This window comes from Lutra lutra, chromosome 3 (genome assembly GCF_902655055.1).
Source record: "Lutra lutra chromosome 3, mLutLut1.2, whole genome shotgun sequence".
Classification (NCBI taxonomy): Eukaryota; Metazoa; Chordata; class Mammalia; order Carnivora; family Mustelidae; genus Lutra; species Lutra lutra.
Window position 1 is genome coordinate 46,042,726 of NC_062280.1, and position 19,803 is coordinate 46,062,528.

General features: G+C 52.0%; 1 protein-coding gene across 8 annotated transcripts in view; it reads right to left on the minus strand.

The window, feature by feature from the left end:
• HDAC4 (histone deacetylase 4) overlaps nt 1-19,803 on the minus strand; it is a 284,239-nt gene that overhangs the window by 146,842 nt on the left and 117,594 nt on the right. For 4 of the 8 annotated variants that reach the window (XM_047721540.1, XM_047721541.1, XM_047721539.1 and 1 more), the window contains exons 1-2: nt 989-1,142; nt 380-451 (exon numbers count right to left, since the gene is read on the minus strand). In XM_047721540.1, the coding sequence (XP_047577496.1) occupies nt 380-451; nt 989-1,127 (211 nt within the window). In that variant the 5' untranslated portion in view covers nt 1,128-1,142. Of the gene's footprint in view, nt 1-379; nt 452-988; nt 1,143-3,372; nt 3,477-19,803 lie in introns of those variants that run through there. The other 4 variants (XM_047721543.1, XM_047721544.1, XM_047721545.1 and 1 more) reach the window with 2 other exon arrangements.

The window sequence follows — 19,803 nt, forward strand, 5'->3', positions numbered from 1 at the left end:
ACTGTCCCATGGCTGCTGGCAACTCGACCTCGCCAGGCAGGGGACGTCTGGTCCTAGCTCCAGCTCAGAACTCTGCCCCACAGAGTCCTCCTATGGATCGACTCTGAGGTAACATCTCAAAAGAGCAGTTGGCACTTTCGGGAAGAACACGCCCTCCAGAGCTCAAGACAGAAAAGAGCCACAGTTCCCTTCCTCTTGAACAGCCAATGCCTGACCGGCTTCCGCGACAAATGGCCTATTTTCCCTCGGGAGACGGCACAGGGGTCAGATGATCTGAGGGCCCACCTACTCCCTCCAGACACCCCCCCAACGTGGTGGGGCCTCCAAACAGCACTTTGGGGGAGTCCGAGCCCCCACTAGGCCAGACGAGTGGACTTACCCGTGCTGGGCATGTGGTTCACGCGGGCGGGATTCAGCAGCTCCACGGGCTGGTCTCGGCCAGAAAGTCCATCTGGAGAAGAGAGAAAGCACTGGGCTTCAGAAGTGGCTCTCATTCCCGTGCAAACACTTCACACTCGGAAGTCTACAGGGAGACTCCTGGCAAACAGGGAAATGCATGTGTCCTTCTTACTTTCAGAAGAGAACAGGTTGGATTCCATCACACGTTATTTTTATTTGCTGAATCAGAAGATGAAAAACCCCTTGCAGAACAACCAAAATAGCCCCCAAGTGAAAGATGGCCCACAGCGGAGCCAGGCCTCCGGACGCCTGTGCGGCTGGGCCGTCGGGGCTCATGTCTGTCTCGCGGCCACGTTACACCTCCTCGTGTTCGTCAGAACGGCTTTTCTGCCCAGACCACAAGCAGTGAGAGGATCAAAACACAGGGACGGCTCCTCCTGTTCTCAGATGCTGACAAACGGCCTGGGGTGTTCGCAGAAACCCAGCCCTAGGAGACCCAGCTGAAAACAGCGTGGGGGTGCCTGGGGGGCCCTCCAGGAAACCAAGACACCCAAACAGCTCTCAGAAAAGCACTTGGCCAGGTACTCACAATGTAAAGAATCACTTCTCCCTGCCTGGATCCCGGCCCTGTTTCTGTCTCTCCAGGCTGAGCGCAAAGATGGGAGCTGGAAGCCGGCCACCACCCAAACCCGGAGCAGGCTGCTTTTAGACTGCCCGAGACTTTCCATATTCTCTCAGATAGGAAAGAAAGAAAACTCTGGCAAAACTTCCAGGAATCACACTTGGGGTTTAAAATTAGCTCCTGACAAGCGGTGTAAACCGGCCTGCAGTGACAGGCGCGTCATGAGGACACTGACGTGGCGGTCACTCTCGTGATTTAAGGAGAGAGCGCCGGGTTCACGGGCACCCCGGGCTCCCCAATGCAGACAAGGCAAGTGACATCAGATCTACAGACTGTACTAGAACCTTGCTTCTCACCTGCCCTGGGTAACCCCTCGCATGCCCTTCACATGGAGTGTTACGCAGCCCATGTGTCTCTGAAAATGTTCACAATCCAAGGATAAAAACAACCACCTGGAGGAGAGCTGAACGTGTGCTCCTGAGGCCTGAGGCCCCCAAAGAAGTCAGGGAACTAGGGCCTCCCACACCTGCGCAACCGGGAGAGTCCACCACAGGGCACCTGGGACCCTTTTCCCCAAACCAGCAACATACCCCAACGGTCACAGCAGTCACCAGGCACCTCCGGGGCTAAGACCATCCAGGCTCCCTGAGCCAGGAGAGCCGGCCGGCCGGGTCATATCGTGGAAGCGAACAGCAGGCCCCAACACCCCGACCAGGAGCATGAGGGTTTCTCCCATGGACCAGGACTACCCCGGACAGCCCAGGGGCTGACCTGTGAGCCTAGCACTCCACCACGTGAGCGCCGTCACTGCCCTGAGAGAGACCTGGAGACGGTAACCGAAAAGCACTCTGGAACTTTTTTTCAAGAAAATAAGTAAGTGAAACTCATTTTGCTTCTGGATAAGGTTAAAATTTCATTTTTGAAAATATAAAATTGATAAAAGTATATATGTTTTGTTTTTTTTTAATTTGAATTCCACTATAAATACCTTCAGAAACACCAGAAGGGCCCTCTGAAAATTCTAATCAAGCTGCAGTTTGTCAGTGGGCAAGGGTCAGGGCCATGGTGCTCGGAACGCCATCCTATTCCGGGCTCCGCAACTAGGTTCAAAGGAGGACCTCAGCTTCCAGCTGAGTGAAGGCTATAGAACCAGAAGTGGTTGAGAAATCAAGAAGCGAGCAAGGTTTCCAGAGGAATCTCTGAATTCTGGGAGCAGTCAGCGACAGCACCAGGCCAGCATCCTAGCTTACAGAAAGACCTTTCCTTGAGTTTGGGATTGAACTTTTTATGTCGGCCCCAAGCCCCAGAGGTCTAATTACTTCAAAGCCAAATGCATAAATGCTGCCCCGTGTCACGTGACTTCTATCCACACTAGAGTGGGAAGAGGCATCAACTCTCAATGCAATCAGTTCAGAGTATAAGTGAAAAGATATGTGGTTATTAGCGTAACCAAAAGTTACCGCCCATGTGTTTTAAATCAAGGTATGGCTCCGTTGAGTTGGTCCACTCACGGAATTTCCGAACACTAGACTGGGGTATACCTTGTTGAGGGGCCAGCAAGAAATCAATCCCAGATATGTGCTCGTTGGCCCGCCAGAGAACACTGCCATCTCATGAGGGCACCCTCCTGCTCTGCAGTCTGGAAACGCTGGGGCCTGGAACGTGAAGAGTGGGGAAGGGCACGGCCAGTGGCCATGATGGGCTTCCATTAAGGTCATCTGTGGAACCCACTGAGAAGGTCAAACAGGCACCAGAGACACGGGCCAGGAGAACCTGGGCCACCCGCCACAGGGAAAGGGCGTGAGGCACGCCAAGCAGCCCCGGCGGCCACCCCAGGGCAGGAGGGCCCCTTGCTGCCCCACCCCAAAGAGTGGGTCAGCCCGCGCTTGCACAATGTGGAGGCTGAAGCAATTTCTGTGACAATAGCCACATCATCTATAACACAAAAAGCAAAAACTCACTGAATAAAAAGGTTCAGCCCCTTCCCTGATGTACATAATCAAAGAGGGTCTGCACTTGAATGCTGCACAAAGATTTATGTTTCTTGCACCAATAAAGCCACTGTGTGAAAAATCCACACACAGGTTACCTAATGAGGTGGGGAGGAGAGGTGAGGGTAGGAGGGTGGTAGGGAGTGGGGAGGGAAAGGAAGACAGTAAAGAGGAAGGGGAAGGCGGGCAGAGGAGAGGAAGGAAGGAAGAGAAGTGGGGAGAGGAAGAGAGGGCAGGGGAAGGAGAGGAGAGAGAGGAGGGCAGGGGAGAGAAGGGAAGGGGAAAGGCGAGCGGGGGAAGCAAGGGGAAGACTTGCAAAAAGGATGGAGAGAGCCTTCTGTCCATACACTACTGTCCTACCTGGTGGAGACCCAAGAGTGTCTCCAGAAGGTGAAATCTGTCCTTCCCCAAGGGCTAAGTCACCGAGCATCTCCCTAGGCACTTACAGACTATTCTGAATTCAAATCTTGGGCCCCTTTTAAAAAAAAAAAAAAAAAATGGGTTGTCTTTTTTTCTCTGGACTCAGGGGAATTCTTTACAAATTCTGACCACGGATTCTCCGGCAGTTACATCCATCTCAGAGACGGCCTTTCTGGATGGTCCCATCCATCAGTCCTTTCAGAGCTTATGCTTCCCCACCTGGAGGCTGCAAAGCTACTTTATGGCACTGTCTCCTGTAGGTCCCGTGGCCTTTCCCTTCCCATGCGTCCCCACCTCTCTGCTCTTGACTCTTGCCCATGATGTGAGGTAGGGGTCTTTGGGTTTTGGCTTTTTTCAGTGAGGACGGCCAAACATCTCATCATTACTAAGATGTCTTACTTTCGCTGCTGGTCAGCACATGAGTTCTATCAGCATCCCTGTCCTATTGGCCAATTTGTTCATATCTGTGCCAATAATCATACCGTCTAACTGCTGCAAGGCAAGAGTCCCTATTTTCTGCTTCAGAACCATCTTGGGGGCTGCGGGTCCTTTATCACATAAATTCTAGAATCAGCTTGTCTTCCAAAAGACGGAAAGACAAAAAGAAAAAGGAAAAAGAAAAAAGGGGCAGGCGGGGAGGGGTGAGAAGGGGACTAACTCTGTCTGGGACCATGTAGGTACAGAGAGCTGGGAGAGATCAGGATCACAGCAATATGATCCGTGGACACAGACTAGCACTTCACCTCACTGCTGTCAAAGATGCTGTAGAACTCGGAGTGCGGAGGAACTGAAAATCTCTAGACTTATCCCTAGGTGTCTGGCATTTTCAGCAGCCCATTCTCCTCAGTACTGCAAATTTAAGTCACCGCATGCGGGTTTGTATCCCAGGGCCCCAGCACACTCATTTATTCTGACCACATATCTGAACTGGATTTTCTACCTGCAGGATCCTGGGACGGTGACAGTTTGGTTTTCCTATCATTTCTGTTTCTGGCCCCATCCCTTTGGTGGGGACCAATGCTACACACGCACAGAAACACTACGCTGCGTCTGACCTCACCCCTCCCTCCTCCTCTCCTTTCCCTGCATGCCCAGGTCTCCCAAACCAAGGGCTCTCAGCGACACAGGCATGGATGCCAGGAAACTCTCGAGAAGGTAAAAGAACGCAAAAAATTAATATCCTAAACTGCACGTGGGGGGCTCGCCTCATGTAGGTGGTAAAGCACCACAGGCGGAGGCGGGGGGGGGGGGTTGCACCGTGCTGTCTCCCAGCTCCCAGCGGCCCCTCCTCTCCGGGCGCCACTGGCTTGCAGACACTCGGTCGTGGGGTCTGAGGTCTCCAGCAGCAAGAATAGTGCCCAGTCTTCACTCCAGCCAATCTTCTATCCATTTTTATTTTCTCATACAAACTTTTTATTTTAGAACAGTTGTGGATTTACAGAAAAATTAAAAATAGCAGAGTGTTCTCATATTCCCGCTTCCCCCAAGAGGGGCATCTCCCATGAGGCTGGTGTGTCGAGCTCTGGTTCACTGAAGCCCCCGCGTACGCCAGGTGCCTGGGCTTTCCCTCCCTGTTCCAACCCCCCACCCAGGCTCTCACATGACCCCTGGGCGTCACATCTCCTAGGCTCCTGCCCCTGTTCTGAATGATGGCGACAGGGTAGGGGAGTGCAGATCACGTACTCTGCAGAATGTCCCCTGGCTGGGACTTGTCGGGTGTTCTCCTCATAACTGGACTGGGACTGCATGTTTTTACAGGGAAGACTGTTCCCATCATGGGACAACACACACCACAGACGGGACACTTCACCAGGGCCATTGGCATCAGTCATGGGGCCGGTGTTTGTCTGTCCGGCCTCTCCACTGGGAAGGTGCTGGTTTGAGTCCCTGTCCCCACAACATTCTCTGAAATAAAGCTGCTCTCTGCAGCCCACACTGCTGACAACAGCGGCTACCCTTCTGTGTCCACTTCCCAGGCTTAGGGTGATGGACCTGCTCCCAGGGACACAGCGTGGAACACCAGACACAGAAGGCAGCCCAGCCTCCGGGTCCCCATGGACAGGGCAGGAGCGAGGCACACAGGGCCGAGCCACACCAGGGCCATGGCAGTTACCACCAGCTGGGTTCAAAGCCTGTTCTGGCTGCACCCAAGGCGTGACCTCGAGCTCCTCCCTCTCATTTCTCAGACTCGGGCGCATCTCTAAGGCAGGAACAGCAACAGGCCCGCCCGGGAGATGCGCTGAGAATTAACTGTGTCTGAGGGGGCTCCCCTGGGACCAGGGAGCAGTCAGCGGATTTTCTAGCAGTGAGAATGATAGCATTCCTTTCCTCTCCCCTGCCCCCCTCCCCATCATCTATTCCAGTGTGAACTCCAATCTAACAGGGAACATGCTAGAATGTATGCCCAGGAAGGGGTTGTTCCCTCGAAGATGCATAAGCTGCAGTCTGAGCTCTGGCTTTGGCTCTGCCGCTGAATCAGCTGTTGCTCCCACACGTGCTACAATGAACGGGGGTCCCGGGGGGCGAGCGCTGCTTCCTGGGTGCGGGCTGGGCATTCTGCCAATGTAGGCAGCCTCGAGCTGGCGCGGCCACGACATGCCCCGTCCCAAATGAGGACCACAGCCTGAGGGGGCATCTGGGGCTCTTCCTGCCTTCTTGATCTGGAAGCACACGTGCCTCTAGGACAGACTGGGGCCGTGGGGGCCAAGCTCACTTGCCCTCAGGATGGGGACACTGAATGAAGGATGTGGACTGATGTGGAACAAGAGAAGCCCGGGTTTCTGTAAAAATTAACTTAATGAGAAAAGTCACATCCCCGCAGTAGGGACACTTGTGTTGGGGGGGGGGGGGGGTGTTGGTATGACAGGAAGGAAGTCTTGAAGAAACATGTAAGCCTTTATATGGGGACCACAACTCAGGAGTGTCTCCTGCCCAGCAAAAAGTGGCTTGTCTTGGGCCTGAGTGAAGATGGAAGGGAAGCATGGTCTGCATGGAGGCTGGAGCAAGGAGGACGGTGCCGGGCCAAGAGCACACAGCAGGTGTCTGCACAGAACACTGCAGGAGACGCTTGGCCCCCTGAACACGCACCCCCCAACCCCGCCAGGGGTGAGGTAGGGTGCGCGACTGTGCACCAGCTCTCACACACTGTGCAAGTCACAGGTGATCACTGGGGTCTGAATTCAGGGGCCAATGTACCTTCCTACAACGTTGACATGAAGCCAGCATTTCCCTGCACCCAATTGGAGTGAGCTGCACAATTCCCACACCGGACATTGGACACCCTTGTTCATTTAATTTATAAAAGGGGGCTCACTACATGGAAACATCTCAACTCAAGGCACAAGTGATTCATCGGGGCAGCAAAATACTCAACCCCACCCCCCCGCCGGCCCTCTCCCTGGTCTGAACCACCCCAGTGGGGCCTCTAACCTCTACCCTAGGACTTGGCCCACCAGCCTCCCTCCTCCTTTGCTGAGCAACCTGCCCTCTCCTGGGCACCGCCTGCCCGCCCTCTACAGACCACAGCCAACAGTGCCCAAGCCCTGGTGGCCAAGACCACTCAGGTGCCCCCAGGAACTCAGGGAAACCCAACAGGCGGCCCCCAGTGAGTCCTGCTGCCAGCCCCCAGCAGCCTGGCCCATGGAGCGCTTCCTTCCCTCACCATGCACCGTCCTGAGAAGTACGGAAGGTCTGCAGTAAAGCTGGGATCTGCCGGTTAATGTGAATTATACTTCAATGGGTTAAATGTTGTGGCTTCCTGAGGCATGTCCGGCATTAGTTTACATATATTTATCGGAAACCAACGAAGATGGGAGATACTCTTTCTCCTTAGCAATATCTCTTCCTTCAGGAAGATCGCGCAGACTTTACAATGTCAAGGCCAATCTATGAAGTATTCTCCTTCAGCTGAAAATCAAAACTAGCTACAGCTCCCAGTTTTTGGGAAATCAGAGCTGAAAGGAATGGGCTGAAAAGACAGCAGGCGGCTAAGAGCAGTCAGGTGTGGAATGAGAAGTCGCCCAGGACAGTGACCAGCATCTTCCAGGGGCCAAGCTGCCACGGGTGCTGATCTAGATATGTTGACAATCCCAGCGTCCAGATCTGAACACACTACTGTGAAAGGTCATTTTCTGTGACCACTGGGAGACCCTAAACCATGACCTGATGCTTAGGAATCCTTCATTTTGTTGAGTATGATCACAGGATTCCGTGTGTTAGAAATCCATGCGGTAGGTGTTTATGGGCAAAAGCTGTGGTATCTGGGATTTGTTTTAAATTTTCCAGAAAATGAGGGTCGGGGCAGGGGCTGATCAGGTGGGCACAGTCTAAAAGCACAAGGTTCTGAAAGTTGGAGATGGGCATGGGGGCTCCCCACACGCATTAAGGTCTCTCTTGTTTCATTTGTGTGAAATTTTTCGTGATAGTTCCAAGAGATACCAAGAATAAAAACAAGCCCTCACTTTGTACTTCATGGCACCTGCCCTTGCTTAAGTCCCACTAAGGCATCACCTCACCAACTCGCTCGCTGCAACTATGGAGAGTCTTCAGGTCGCCGACCCTGAGCTGTGCAAACAAGAGCCAGCAAACCCTCCTTGCTCACACGCAACTCAGCACATGGCTCGTGAGCACCTGAGGTGGTGGGGTGCCTGACAGGATGCCAAATGCTGCATCCAGGGCCCGGGGCGCATGCCCTTGTGTGTGTTTGGAGGGGAGGGGGCTCGACGGCTCCACAAGCAGGGCCTGCGTGGCACAGGCCATGGCCTCCCTGGGAGACACGCTCTGCTTCTCTCCACACTCTGCCCGGCGACCTCCCTGATGCCCAGGACTGAGTCAAGGAAGACAGGACCAAACGTCCCCTCTGCCTCAGCCCGGGGGCTTGGACAGCTCGCTGAAAGGCTGACACAACGGGACAGGGATGAGCTATGGAGGAAAAAGTCCCAGCCTGCTACTCAGAAGTCTTCTTTAGGAAAATTCAGAAGTGGAAACACACCACCTCTCCAGCCCCATCAGGGACAAAGTCCACACAGCCAGAAAACTCTGATAACAGGAGAGAGGATACCACAAGCTGGACCTCAGGCCACGAGGGGAAGAAAGGGAGTGACGGCAGCATGTACGCGCCCCAACAGGAGCTCCCAGAGTGGGGTCTGTCCCATCCCCATGTCCTCACAGGACTGGCTCAAGCCCAGATTTGGACAACATGTATGGAGCAAGGGACAGAGCAAGGGATGGGGCATGAGCACACGAGGGCAGCTCTGTGGCTGGCCCCAAACACAGGCTGCCGTGGTCCGAGAAGCCAGAGCAGGCCCAGCTCTCCTCTCGGGGCAGGGGCCACACTTCCCAGAGGGGCATCCCCAGGGAGTCTCAGGCCCATGCTCTGGAGATGGATCTGGCCACTCTCCGACCCCGGAAGGCAGCACCCCTGCAGGACTGCTCTTCCCTGCTCCCCACCCCACAGCCCAGACACCACCCCCACCCCCCAGGCAGCCTGAAGTGATTTAGGAAATCAGGAGAAAATGTCCTCGCCTGCCTTTGAAAACAGACCCATCTTGGCTCCTGGGAGGATGTCCATCTGCCCTGTGGGGAGGACATGATTGGTGAGTCACTCCAAAGCTGTTTTGAAGAGCACTGGAGGCGGAGGGGGAAGTAACCTCGAGTGTACCATGTGCAGCTTTCCCAGAGTCTGTACAAGGAGTAACAGACAGGAGTCCCGGGGAGCACTCAGAGGAGCACCGCGAAGCCGCGAGCATCCCGATGACTCATGCACAAGCTTTTGAGATGGAGCTCCCTTCCTAATTAAATTAGCAAGGACACAAAGTAACACGGTTATTGGCAGACGGAACACCAACCCCGCTGTCTGCCTGCAGATAAGCACGCTTTCTCCAACTGCACATGTGCGGAGGCCCGGAGGCAAACCCTTTCTAGTTAAGCCTGGCGCGGGGGTTCTCCTGCAGGTGTCCTCTTTTCTGAACCAACAGAGGCCGGGTCCCACAGGTCACGCAGCCCGGCGGCTGTCAGAGTCAGGCCCAGCTTCCACCCTCCTCAGGAGTCACGGTATTGAAACTCGGATTCAGTTTCACCATCCGCACACCGCTAACACGTGTAATGAATGGGGCCCTTCACCTGCCCCCCAGTGACGCGAGCACACGGCCCCGCGTACCCGTGGGACCGACTTCCCAGCCTGGGTAAAGGCATCCGGCTGGGGCAAGAGAGTCTCCTGAAAATGTGAGTCAGCGGCTGAAAGCACTGGGTGGATAAGCCGTCCTCCCAGAGCACTCTGCACGCTGCCGGGCATTAAGAATTAGCTGAAAGGTGTTTGTGGTTAAGTGACAGGAAGCTGGGAAACAGGTACATATTCATAAGCAGCTCATGAGAAATGACTCACAAGCTCGTAACAATAAACTGAAAACGGCCATCTGGAGAAAGTCCGCTCAGGCACGGGAACCGTGCGGGCAGGGAGGAGCCCTCCCCAGGAGACCCAGGCAAGATGGGACATGAAGCCATGGCCCCCGCAAGACCTGCCCCAGCCGCACTGGCTTCTAAAAGCCTCTCTTGGGGCGTCTGGGTGGCTCAGTGGGTTAAGCCTCTGCCTCCAGCTCAGGTCATGATCTCAGGGTCCTGGGATCGAGCCCTGCATCAGGCTCTCTGCTCAACGGGGAGCCTGCTTCCTCCTCTCTCTGCCTGCCTCTCTGCCTACTTGTGATCTCTGTCTGTCAAATAAATAAATAAAATCTTTAAAAAATGAATAAATAAATAAATAAATAAATAAAAGCCTCTCTTGCTCTTTGCACAGAAAAAGGGTCCTCTGCCCTTCTTCCTTTCATGCGACATTTCAGAAGCATCCAAGCACGAGACAGATGCCAGTAACGCTCACCACACCAGGCCCTGGAGCGATGGCTGGCTGGGGGTGGGGGTGGAGGGGGGGGTCCTCCAGCAAAGACTTGCAGAGTCTGTGCCAACAGGCACCCAGGGAGGGCTTTCCCCCCATCACAGTGTGGGGCCGTATTTGCTTCGAGCCTTCAGAAGTGTATCTCCTTTTTGTCACGTCTTGTTCGGGCCAGATCTTGCTGAAACACAGCACCACTGACAGCACAGTCTGCCCTCTGGATCAGAACCCAGGGCGCAGCGCGCCTGCTGCAGGTCAGGGCGTGGGCGGGGCCTCCCTGGGAAACCGCGTAAATACTTCCTTGTTCCCACTGCAGGGGTGAAGAAACCAGGAGGGAGACCTGACAAAGGCCACCCTGATGAAGACAAGAAGCAACTCGCTGCCCTTCCTGTCCCCATTCAGCCACTGGAGCCACGGCGTCCGCTCCCCACGGTCCGTTCACATGCGGGACAGACTGCACTGAGCTGGTTACTGAGCCACTGCCCTAATGCTCAGGACACAGCTTCCAACAACATCAAGTCCCGGCACCCCAGCCTTCCGCTCGTGAAGAAGAAATGATACACACTAACAGATCACGCTATGTCAAGTGCTGGAAACAGAAGTCACAGGGGAAGAACGTGATTGGAGATTATTTCTTAGATAAAGTGATCACAGAGGGCCCTTGTGCTGGGGTGACACCTGAGTGATATGCCAGAGGGATCCATGTCCACTGTCTCAGCTGAGGCAAAGGAACAGCAAAGTGCGAAGGCCCTGAGGTGGGATAAGCTGGGTGGGATCCATTCAGCAGAAGCCAAGTGACCAGGGGGCAGAGTGAGAAGAGACGGGGCTGAAGGGGCACCAGAACTGGGCCACAGATCTTGAAGATTACCTGGAGACAGAAGTTCTAACTTCTGTCCTCAAGGCTCATTTCAGCTGCCATGCAGAACAGCGAGCAGCACCAGGGGCCCCGAGGAGGGAGCACGGAAGGGGCAAGAAGAGCCCAGGAGGCTGTTTCTAAGACCCAGGGCTAGAGAGGCCAGTGGGCATACAGTGGGAAGTGAGGTCCGACTAGTGGTATGTTTTGCAGGTTCATCTATTGGGACTTTCGTGGACCAGATGCGGGTGTTAGGAGACAGAGCACCTCCCTGAGAAATGAGACAAAGAGCAGGGGTGGGCGGGAAGGGTCCCGCGCAGACTGCACTGGATGGAATTCCAAGAGACCTACCGGTCTTCAGAACCACCTCTGATCGTGACTTCAGGACTTTCTCGGGGTGCGGGAGCACCAAAATGTTCAGGACATGTGTCAGCATTCCAAAATATAGGTTCATATCTTAGTTTAGCTCATGAAGCTTAAGGAGCCAGCTTACAAGGCCTACGGCTGCTCTCCACCCACCTCCCGCCATCCAGACTCTGGCACCTTGGGTGGGGCTTCTGGAACCTGCACTAACCTCTTTCAGGGAGGGAACCGCTTCCAGGGAGGGAACTTCACACAAGAGTATACTCATTTTTGCAGAGAGGATACTCGCTCTCGCGGGGCTCTCGGGTCAGGAAAGAAAGGGCATAAAGTATATTAAGTGGTGAAAAAAGGTTTCCTCTTTCCAGGGGACTGTTTCATGGACTGGTGCCCATGCCTCTGCCCCACAACAGTCCAGTCTGTCCGCGCTGGAACGAGGATCCAAGTGGAAGGTCGCTGAGTGCAGCCCCATGTGCAGGACCAGACTGCAGCCACCTTGCTGCCAGGGGCGGGGGGCGGGGGGCACGTCTCCCCTAATGGCAGCCATGCCGATGGCACCTGTCCCATTTTCTAGTTGCCACACATTTCCCGCTGTGATGCAGAGATGTCCTCTGGTTACATCAAATGCCCAGGTTTCATTTCATTCATGTCTCTGACAAACACAGGAGCCAAGTATGCTCCAGACTGGGCACCATGGGGGGTGGGAGCCGGACCTAACATCCTTCATCCTCAGTACCACGACTCCAACCTTGGACGTGCAGCCGAAGGGCCCAGACCCCCTGCTGGAAGCAGCCAGGTGACAGACTGCCATCAGTGTGACCAAAACACCTGCTGCTGTCCCTGGCGGCTCAGTGTGGGCAGCTCTGTGCTGCTGACTGCTCGAGTTCATCTGGGTGCCACTTGGTGGCTGCCACAGGCTCGAGTCCCCCTCCAGCAGCTCGTCCTGGGGCTGGGGCAGTGGTACTGAATACGAATACTGTTCCAAATCACAGGCCAGTTGTGTGGAAGCATCCAGAAGGCCCCCGCTATCAGCCGGGACATGTCATGTCCAGCTCTCCTGACATCTCAACCTGTTCCCCCAGAAGCACCCATGCTCCACCCACCTGCCAGTAACCTGGGTGGGAAGGGTCATTTTCAGGAGCCTGACACTGGACCATCAGTGGTGTTGTCACAGAAGGAGGACACTAGAGGACTGGCTCATGAATTAGGCCAGCACCTGGGCTTAGAAAGGCCTTCCTCTGCAGGTGTGCTACCCTGGCCTCCATGTTTCATCTATAGCCCTGTGCTGACTTACAATGTAGCCATCAAGTCTGCAAATGGCCTCCGACCTCCTCGTAAGCACCTGGTCCTTCCAGAGCCTGGGGCTCAGAGGGCCAGCAGAGAGCCAGCCAGCGGTATTGGGGCTGGGAAGCCAGGAAACTGGGGTGCTATGGGGCTGGAGGGCTAGAATGCAGGAAGACTATGGGGCTGGGGGCTGTGGGGCTGGAAAGCAGAAGGACTGCGGAGCTGAGGAGCTGGGAGGCTGATTGGCTGAGGGGCTAAGCGGCTGGGAGGCCAGGGAACTGGGGAGCTGAGGGACTAGGAGGCCAAGGAGCTAGGGAACTGGGGAGCTGGGAGATGAGGACCTGAGGGACAGGGCGGCTGTGGGGCTAGGGAGCTGGAAAGCAGGAGGATTATGGGGCTGAGGGGCTAAGGGGCTGGGAAGATAGGGAGCTGAGGAGCTGAGGGTGTTGGGGGGCTTGGAAGCTAGGGAGCTGGGGGACTAGAAGCTGGAGGACTGTGGGGTTGGGGGGCTATGAGGGTGGGGAACTAGGGGACTGGGAGGCTGCAGGGCTGTGGGACTGAGAAGCTAAGGAGCTAGGGGGCTGTGGGGCTGGAGGAACATGGGCTGAGAAGCTGGGAGGTCATAGGGTTGTGGGGTTGAGAAGCTGGGGAGCCGGTGAGCCAGGGAGCTGAGGGGCTGCAGGGCTGAGAGGATGGGGAGCCAGGGAGCTGGGTATCTGAGGGGCTGAAAGAAAAAAAGGTCTTCCAATAGGAGTGGTTTCTGTGAATAAGCTTAAACCATTTCAGTAAGTTTTGTTTTCTCCAATTTCTTGAACTACCTAATGATATAGAACACACTGTTGTAAAAATTGTGTCTTCTAAAAGTGTTAAAACATAATTTTATAATAGGGGGACACACGAACCCCAGCACCTGCATGCTGCACTGGGATTAGCACTTCAGCTGTCGTGCGGACCCCCAGGCCCCTGGCAGTACCGTGTGCAGCGAAGGCCACAGGGGCCGCCTAGCAGCCACGGCACAAGACCGCTAGTCCCTTAAAGTCTGTGCCCACTGTCAGGATAATTCCATTGGTATTATTATCTCATTCGAGGAGACCACGGCACACCCCTCATTCTAACAGAGCCGGCTTCCCTGAGCCCTGTGCAAAGCTGGTGTCCAAACTGCAGAAATCCGTACCACCTTTCTATTATGATATGGAGATACTCTCTGCATCACAACTTCCCCCATATCAAGACTCACTAAACCTCATCATTACTCCTTTTATAACTGTTTTCATACAACACAAACTTTAGTTTCTAAAAATATAGTTTTTTTCTATTTTCAGGTTCTATTTTCATATTCTAAAAATAGAGCTCCCGAGGGGAGCAGCCATTTGGTCTACGTTCGGTGGTGACATAGCATGGATTTGTGTCCTCACACTTTTCGGTCAGTGGTTTCTGCCTAACGACTAAGGAGTGGGGACTGCAGTGGTTGGCACCCAGGTTCACAAAGCCCAGGGGACCCGGTACCAATGCTCAGATCCTCTCCTACAGGTCCCTGACCACAGAAAAACTCTGGCCAGCATGGGTCCCATTGTCCACATCTGTAAAATGGGTACAAGGATACTCTTCACGTCACAGAACACAGAGGATGGACTGGGCTCCCTGGGTGCCAAAGCTGTGGAGGAGATCCCCCGACCTTCACAGTCATCTCAGAGGGCAGGTCATGTCCTGGGTGTCTGTAGTAGTGGAACAGGGAAGTTAAAAGGCACAAGAGAAAGCACAGGACAGTAAGAAAGCTTTGCCCGCAAGAGCTCTGATGTCCTATGGAAGTCCCTCTTGAGGATGGGCCCCCAGGTCTGTGCCCACCACCCTCCTCCCATTTCCATCCAGAGCACAGGCGCCTCCCCACACCACAGTAGAGAGCAGCTCGCTACTTCTAAATAGCCAGTAAATTAAACATGGCTTTTATGCCTTTTTTTTTTAATGATTTTATTCTCTTTTTACAACAGAAAGAGACACAGTGAGAATGGGAACACAAGCAAGGGGAGAGGGAGAGGGAGAAGCAGACTCCTCGTCCAGCAGTGAGCCCAATGAAGGGCTTAATCCCAGGACCCTGGGATCATGACCTGAGCTGAAGGCAGACACTCAACAACAGAGCCACCCAGGTGTCCCTGGACATGGCTTCTTAAACAACCTTCCCAAATGTTAAAAGCTTCACTGTCCTAAGAACAGATATAATAGGGGATAAATCAGTTTCATAGTCTGGAAAACACAGATCCCACTAGGGTCAAAACAGAGTGGAACAATATGCTAAGTTAATCAGAACTTCAGCTTTCTGGACCCTGCTTTCACGAGGCAGCCCCACCCCATCCCACCCCGCCACCACAACAATACAGAAATGGTGACTCTAAGATAGAGTAGAATTCCCCCCCTATTTCATATATAGACTTCAGCTCAAAAGAAACCTAAGACCCCAGTAACCAGGAGGGAAAAACAAAATAATGGTACTCTGGCAAATGCACCATGATCTAGCTGCCTATCCCTGGGGCCAAAGAGTCAGTAGAACTGTCTGGGCCAGACGGGGGTGGGTGGGACACGGCGGGGGAGGCAGGAGATGTGGTCATGAGCTTGTCCTGGACGGCATGCTGAGCTGAGACCCTCCATGAGGTCAGAACTCTGGAAGGACTATGAAAATGGGGCTGGACAGCCCCGTCCACCCAGCCAGGGAGGCAGAGGAGGGCTACTGGGAGTTCTCTAGCAAGAACCTCAAACACATGAGGGTGTGGCCTCCAGAGTCCCACCACTTGGGCGGGTCTGGACTCCTAGGTCTAGAAATTAGGATGAAAAACTAGTCCAGCATTGCAAACGCCTGGAGCCCCAGGAAAGCAAGGGAAAATGTCTCTCATGAGACACCCGAAGAAGGGAGAGGCAGGGAAGGAGGGGAAAACCTTCCTAAATAAGGGGAGGTGTAAGGAAAATTGAAAATCACAAATGATGCATGGGAGCAAGTTGCTATGCCAGAATTAGCCAACACAACAGAGCAATGACTGTAAAATAGCTGCAAATATTGAAACAATATGGAAAAGACCACAAAACATGCATTTTTTTTTTTTTAAAGTAAGGCATTCAATGAGGCAAAGAATATAATGAAAGAAAGAAACCCTGGAAAAATAGAAAGTTTTTTTTTTTAAAGAATAAAAATAATTTTCTAGAATTGAAAAGAACACATTAGACATGGCAAAAGACAGAAATAAGGAGCTGGATGACAGATCTAGATAAGTGACCTGAATGCAGCACGAAAAAAGGGAAAGACAGGCAAGGATAAAAGAATGAGACGTCCAATACAGACCTGGAATGAGTTCTTAAAGAATGGAAAAATGCAAAGGAGGTCTAATAGTCACATAGATAATGAGGCTATTCCAGAATCCCAGAAACACAGAAAAGTCCTTCGATTTAAAAAGTGTGCTAGGGGGAGCCCGGGTGGCTCAGTGGGTTAAGCCGCTGCCTTCGGCTCAGGTCATGATCTCAGGGTCCTGGGATCGAGTCCCGCATCGGGCTCTCTGCTCAGCAGGGAGCCTGCTTCCCTTCCCCTCTCTCTGCCTGCCTCTCTGTCTACTTGTGATCTCTCTCTCTGTCAAATAAATAAATAAAATCTTTAAAAAAAAAAAAAAAGTGTGCTAGGGGCGCCTGGGGGACTCAGTGGGTTAAAGCCTCTGCCTTCGGTTTGGGTCGCAATCTCAGGGTCCTGCGTCAGGCTCTCTGCTCAGCAGGGAGCCTGCTTCCCCCTCTCTCTCTGCCTGCCTCTCTGCCTACTTGTGATCTCTGTCAAATAAATAAATAAAATCTTTAAAAAAAAATAAAAATAAAAAATAAAAAGTGTGCTAAACCCAAAGCGGGATAAGCAAGCAGGACTCCACAGCCAGACACACTGTAACAAAACACTAGCATATCCATCAAACCTGACCAAGGTCAGGACAGCCCCAGGTCAGAAAAGACAGATGCCCCAGGAAGAAACCACCACTGAACTGAGAGCTAACTTTCTGACAGTGACACAAAATGCCAGAAGACAACAAAATGTCTTCAAAGTGCTGAGCATGCCACGCGTCACCTGTGGTTCTATGCCCAGCTAAACTATCACTCAAGGAAGCCAGAGAAAGGAGACACTTCTCTGACAAACAAAAAGTGAGAGTGTTTACCCCTCAGAAACCATTGGTGACTTCACAACCAAAGGCTTATTTCGGAAAGAAGAAACTCCTATTAAAACCGAAGAGTGAGATGCTAGGAGTAGCCGGAAGATGCCCATGGTGGGAGCACAGAATGCAAAGTTAACACAGCTCCGTGTGCCTGCGGGGACGACTTCCATTACATGTAATGCTGTTTCCTCAGACTTGTTTCAGGTGTGTGTGCCTGCGTGTGCTTCAGAGTCACTGTCTGAAACACCACCTCGGCTTCCTAAAAGCAAACAAAGTTCCTTCGTCACTTGGGCAGCTCGGAAATTCATGGGCAAATTGGTATTTCGTGCTTGAAGAATCATGCAGGACTTAAGACATGATCTTTTTCTGGGCTCTACTTCTTTTTTTTTTTTTTTTAAGATTTTATTTATTTATTTGATAGAGACAGAGAGAGAGGGAACACAAACAGGGAGAGTAGGAGAGGGAGAAGCAGGCTTCCCGCCAGGCAGGGATCCCGTTGTGGGGCTCGATCCCAGGATCCTGGGATCACGACCCGAGGGGAAGGCAGATGCTTAATGACTGAGCCACCCAGGCACCCCTGGGCTCTACTTCTTGACAGACCATCACTTCTCCTCTGCTCCTTTACTCTGACACAGTGCTCATTAATGAACTCAGACTTAAATATAGCTGTCTTTTAAACTGCGCCACAGAAGGACCAAAGCACTCATACACCAACCAACCGTCTGGCTTCTTCTCATTATAAAACAGAGGCAGGCACAGAAATATGGCCCAGTTGGAGTAATTCTGCAAAATTCTTTGCAGAAGCAAAGTGTAGTAGCACCAAGAACAGGGGAATAGCTCATCAATCCCACTTTTAAACACAAAAATCTACAAGGAAGAGGACTGACAGCAATCAGTGAAGGGTCCCACCTGATACCACATTTGCATGTGGAGAGCCCTTCTCTGAAATCAGCTACACTTGTGCAAAAGCAACTCTTTGTGAACAATAATCAGCAAAAGATTGCTTATCCTTTGCTACACTCAGAAATTAGTTAAAAGTAACCAGCTCTTGGAAAAGGATAAACCACTTTATGCAAATACTTTTGCAAAGGCTCTTTATTAATGCAAATATTATGTTTGTCTTTTATTTGAATGCAAACAGCATCTGTTTTGCACAGGCAATGCCTTCACTTTGTAGTTTGTGCTGAGAGGCTCAAGTGTGTTCCAGCTGCTTTTTAGAGTCTGGAACAGATTTCCAGAGAGCCAGAGTCACAAAAAGTTCACGGAAGAGAGCAGAAAGCAAGCAAGTGTGCTGGGTTCCTGGGAGATGCTTCTTCACTCTTAAGGCAGGAAAGAGACAAATCCAAGAATGAATTCTAGAATTTACTTCTGGAGAGGTTTGACTTTGTGTGTGGGATTTTTCTTTTTTAATAGTTTTGAGTAAGGAAAAAATTAGGATTGCTTTTTATAAATTCCTTTGCTAAGAAAATATGCTCAAAAGAACAACACATGTTGGAAAGGAAAAACTGGGTGGCATCAGGCTTCCCTTAGAGCACCCAACCTGGAACCCAGGCTGGTTCCTCTCAGAACGATATCACCTCACCCCAGAAGCATTCTTCCACTGCAGACAGGAGTGGTGATCCAGAAGGCCCCCTGCCGACACAGACATCCTAAGATCACTGGACTAATACTTTTCTGCCTCTGCCCCAAGATTGAGAGCTGCTAAGAAGGAAAAAAAAAAAAAAAATCTCCTTAGTTTCTATGTCCATGACCCTAACGCAATGACTAGTTCAACAAAAATGGAGACTGGATGGGTGGGTGGATGGCTGGATGGGTGGGTGGATGACTGAATGGATGGCTGAGTCATATTACAAATGGGGAAGCAGATATGATAAGAACTGACCTGAGGTCCTTCAAATTTCAAATATATTCAACTTCCAATTACTACCCAACCACAAATACTGGAAACAGGAACGCCTGGGTGGCTCAGTCAGTTAAGAGTCCAGCTCTTGATTTCGGCTCACATCATAACATCAGGGTCATGAGATGAAGCCCTACATTGTGCTCCATGCTCTGTGGGAAGTCTGCTTAAGATTCTCTCCCTCTCCCTCTGCTGCTCCCTGCCCTGCCCTCTCTGTCACTCTCAAATAATAAATAAATGAATCTTAAAAAAAAAACAACTGGAAACTATTTGACCTCAAAACCTTAGTAACACTAAGTCTACCGTTCCATTTGTATGGAACACAGATACATCACCAGACAGATGCAGCAGGCCAAGCATCTTCACAGGGTAGGCTCTGAAGAAAGAAGAACCTAGATACTTCCAGATGTTCCTCAAAATAAATATATACTCGCACATAACTTTGCCATTAAGACTCCAAAATACCTATTCAGAGAAATTATTCTTTGGGTAAATGACAGACTAAACCTTCTAACGCCCCCTTTAATTATTATTAACTTAGCTATTAGCTTCACTTCAGACAGACTAGCTTTCCCGATACACCGCTCCTGGTCCTATGCTCTTTCTCCCGTTCTGTAATTCATACAGGGTGGATTTAGTTTTTAACAACATGCACTCCAGACACCAATATTTGATGGGTGACTTCTTCAGAAAACACAAGTGCAAGATAAGGAGGAGCTAGGTCATGGGGCCTTGTCTCATGACAGAGAGCTAGATACGCTAAAGCCAGGCTGGCAGGAACATGGCTGAGGTGCGCAGAGTAGGCCCCTGTTTCCAGGGTTTGGAAAAGGACAGCAAACTAAACTCAGAGAAAGAATAGAAATACTAAAGAGCAAAAATCATGAACTAGAAAAGAGATATAAATAGTTAGGATGAACAA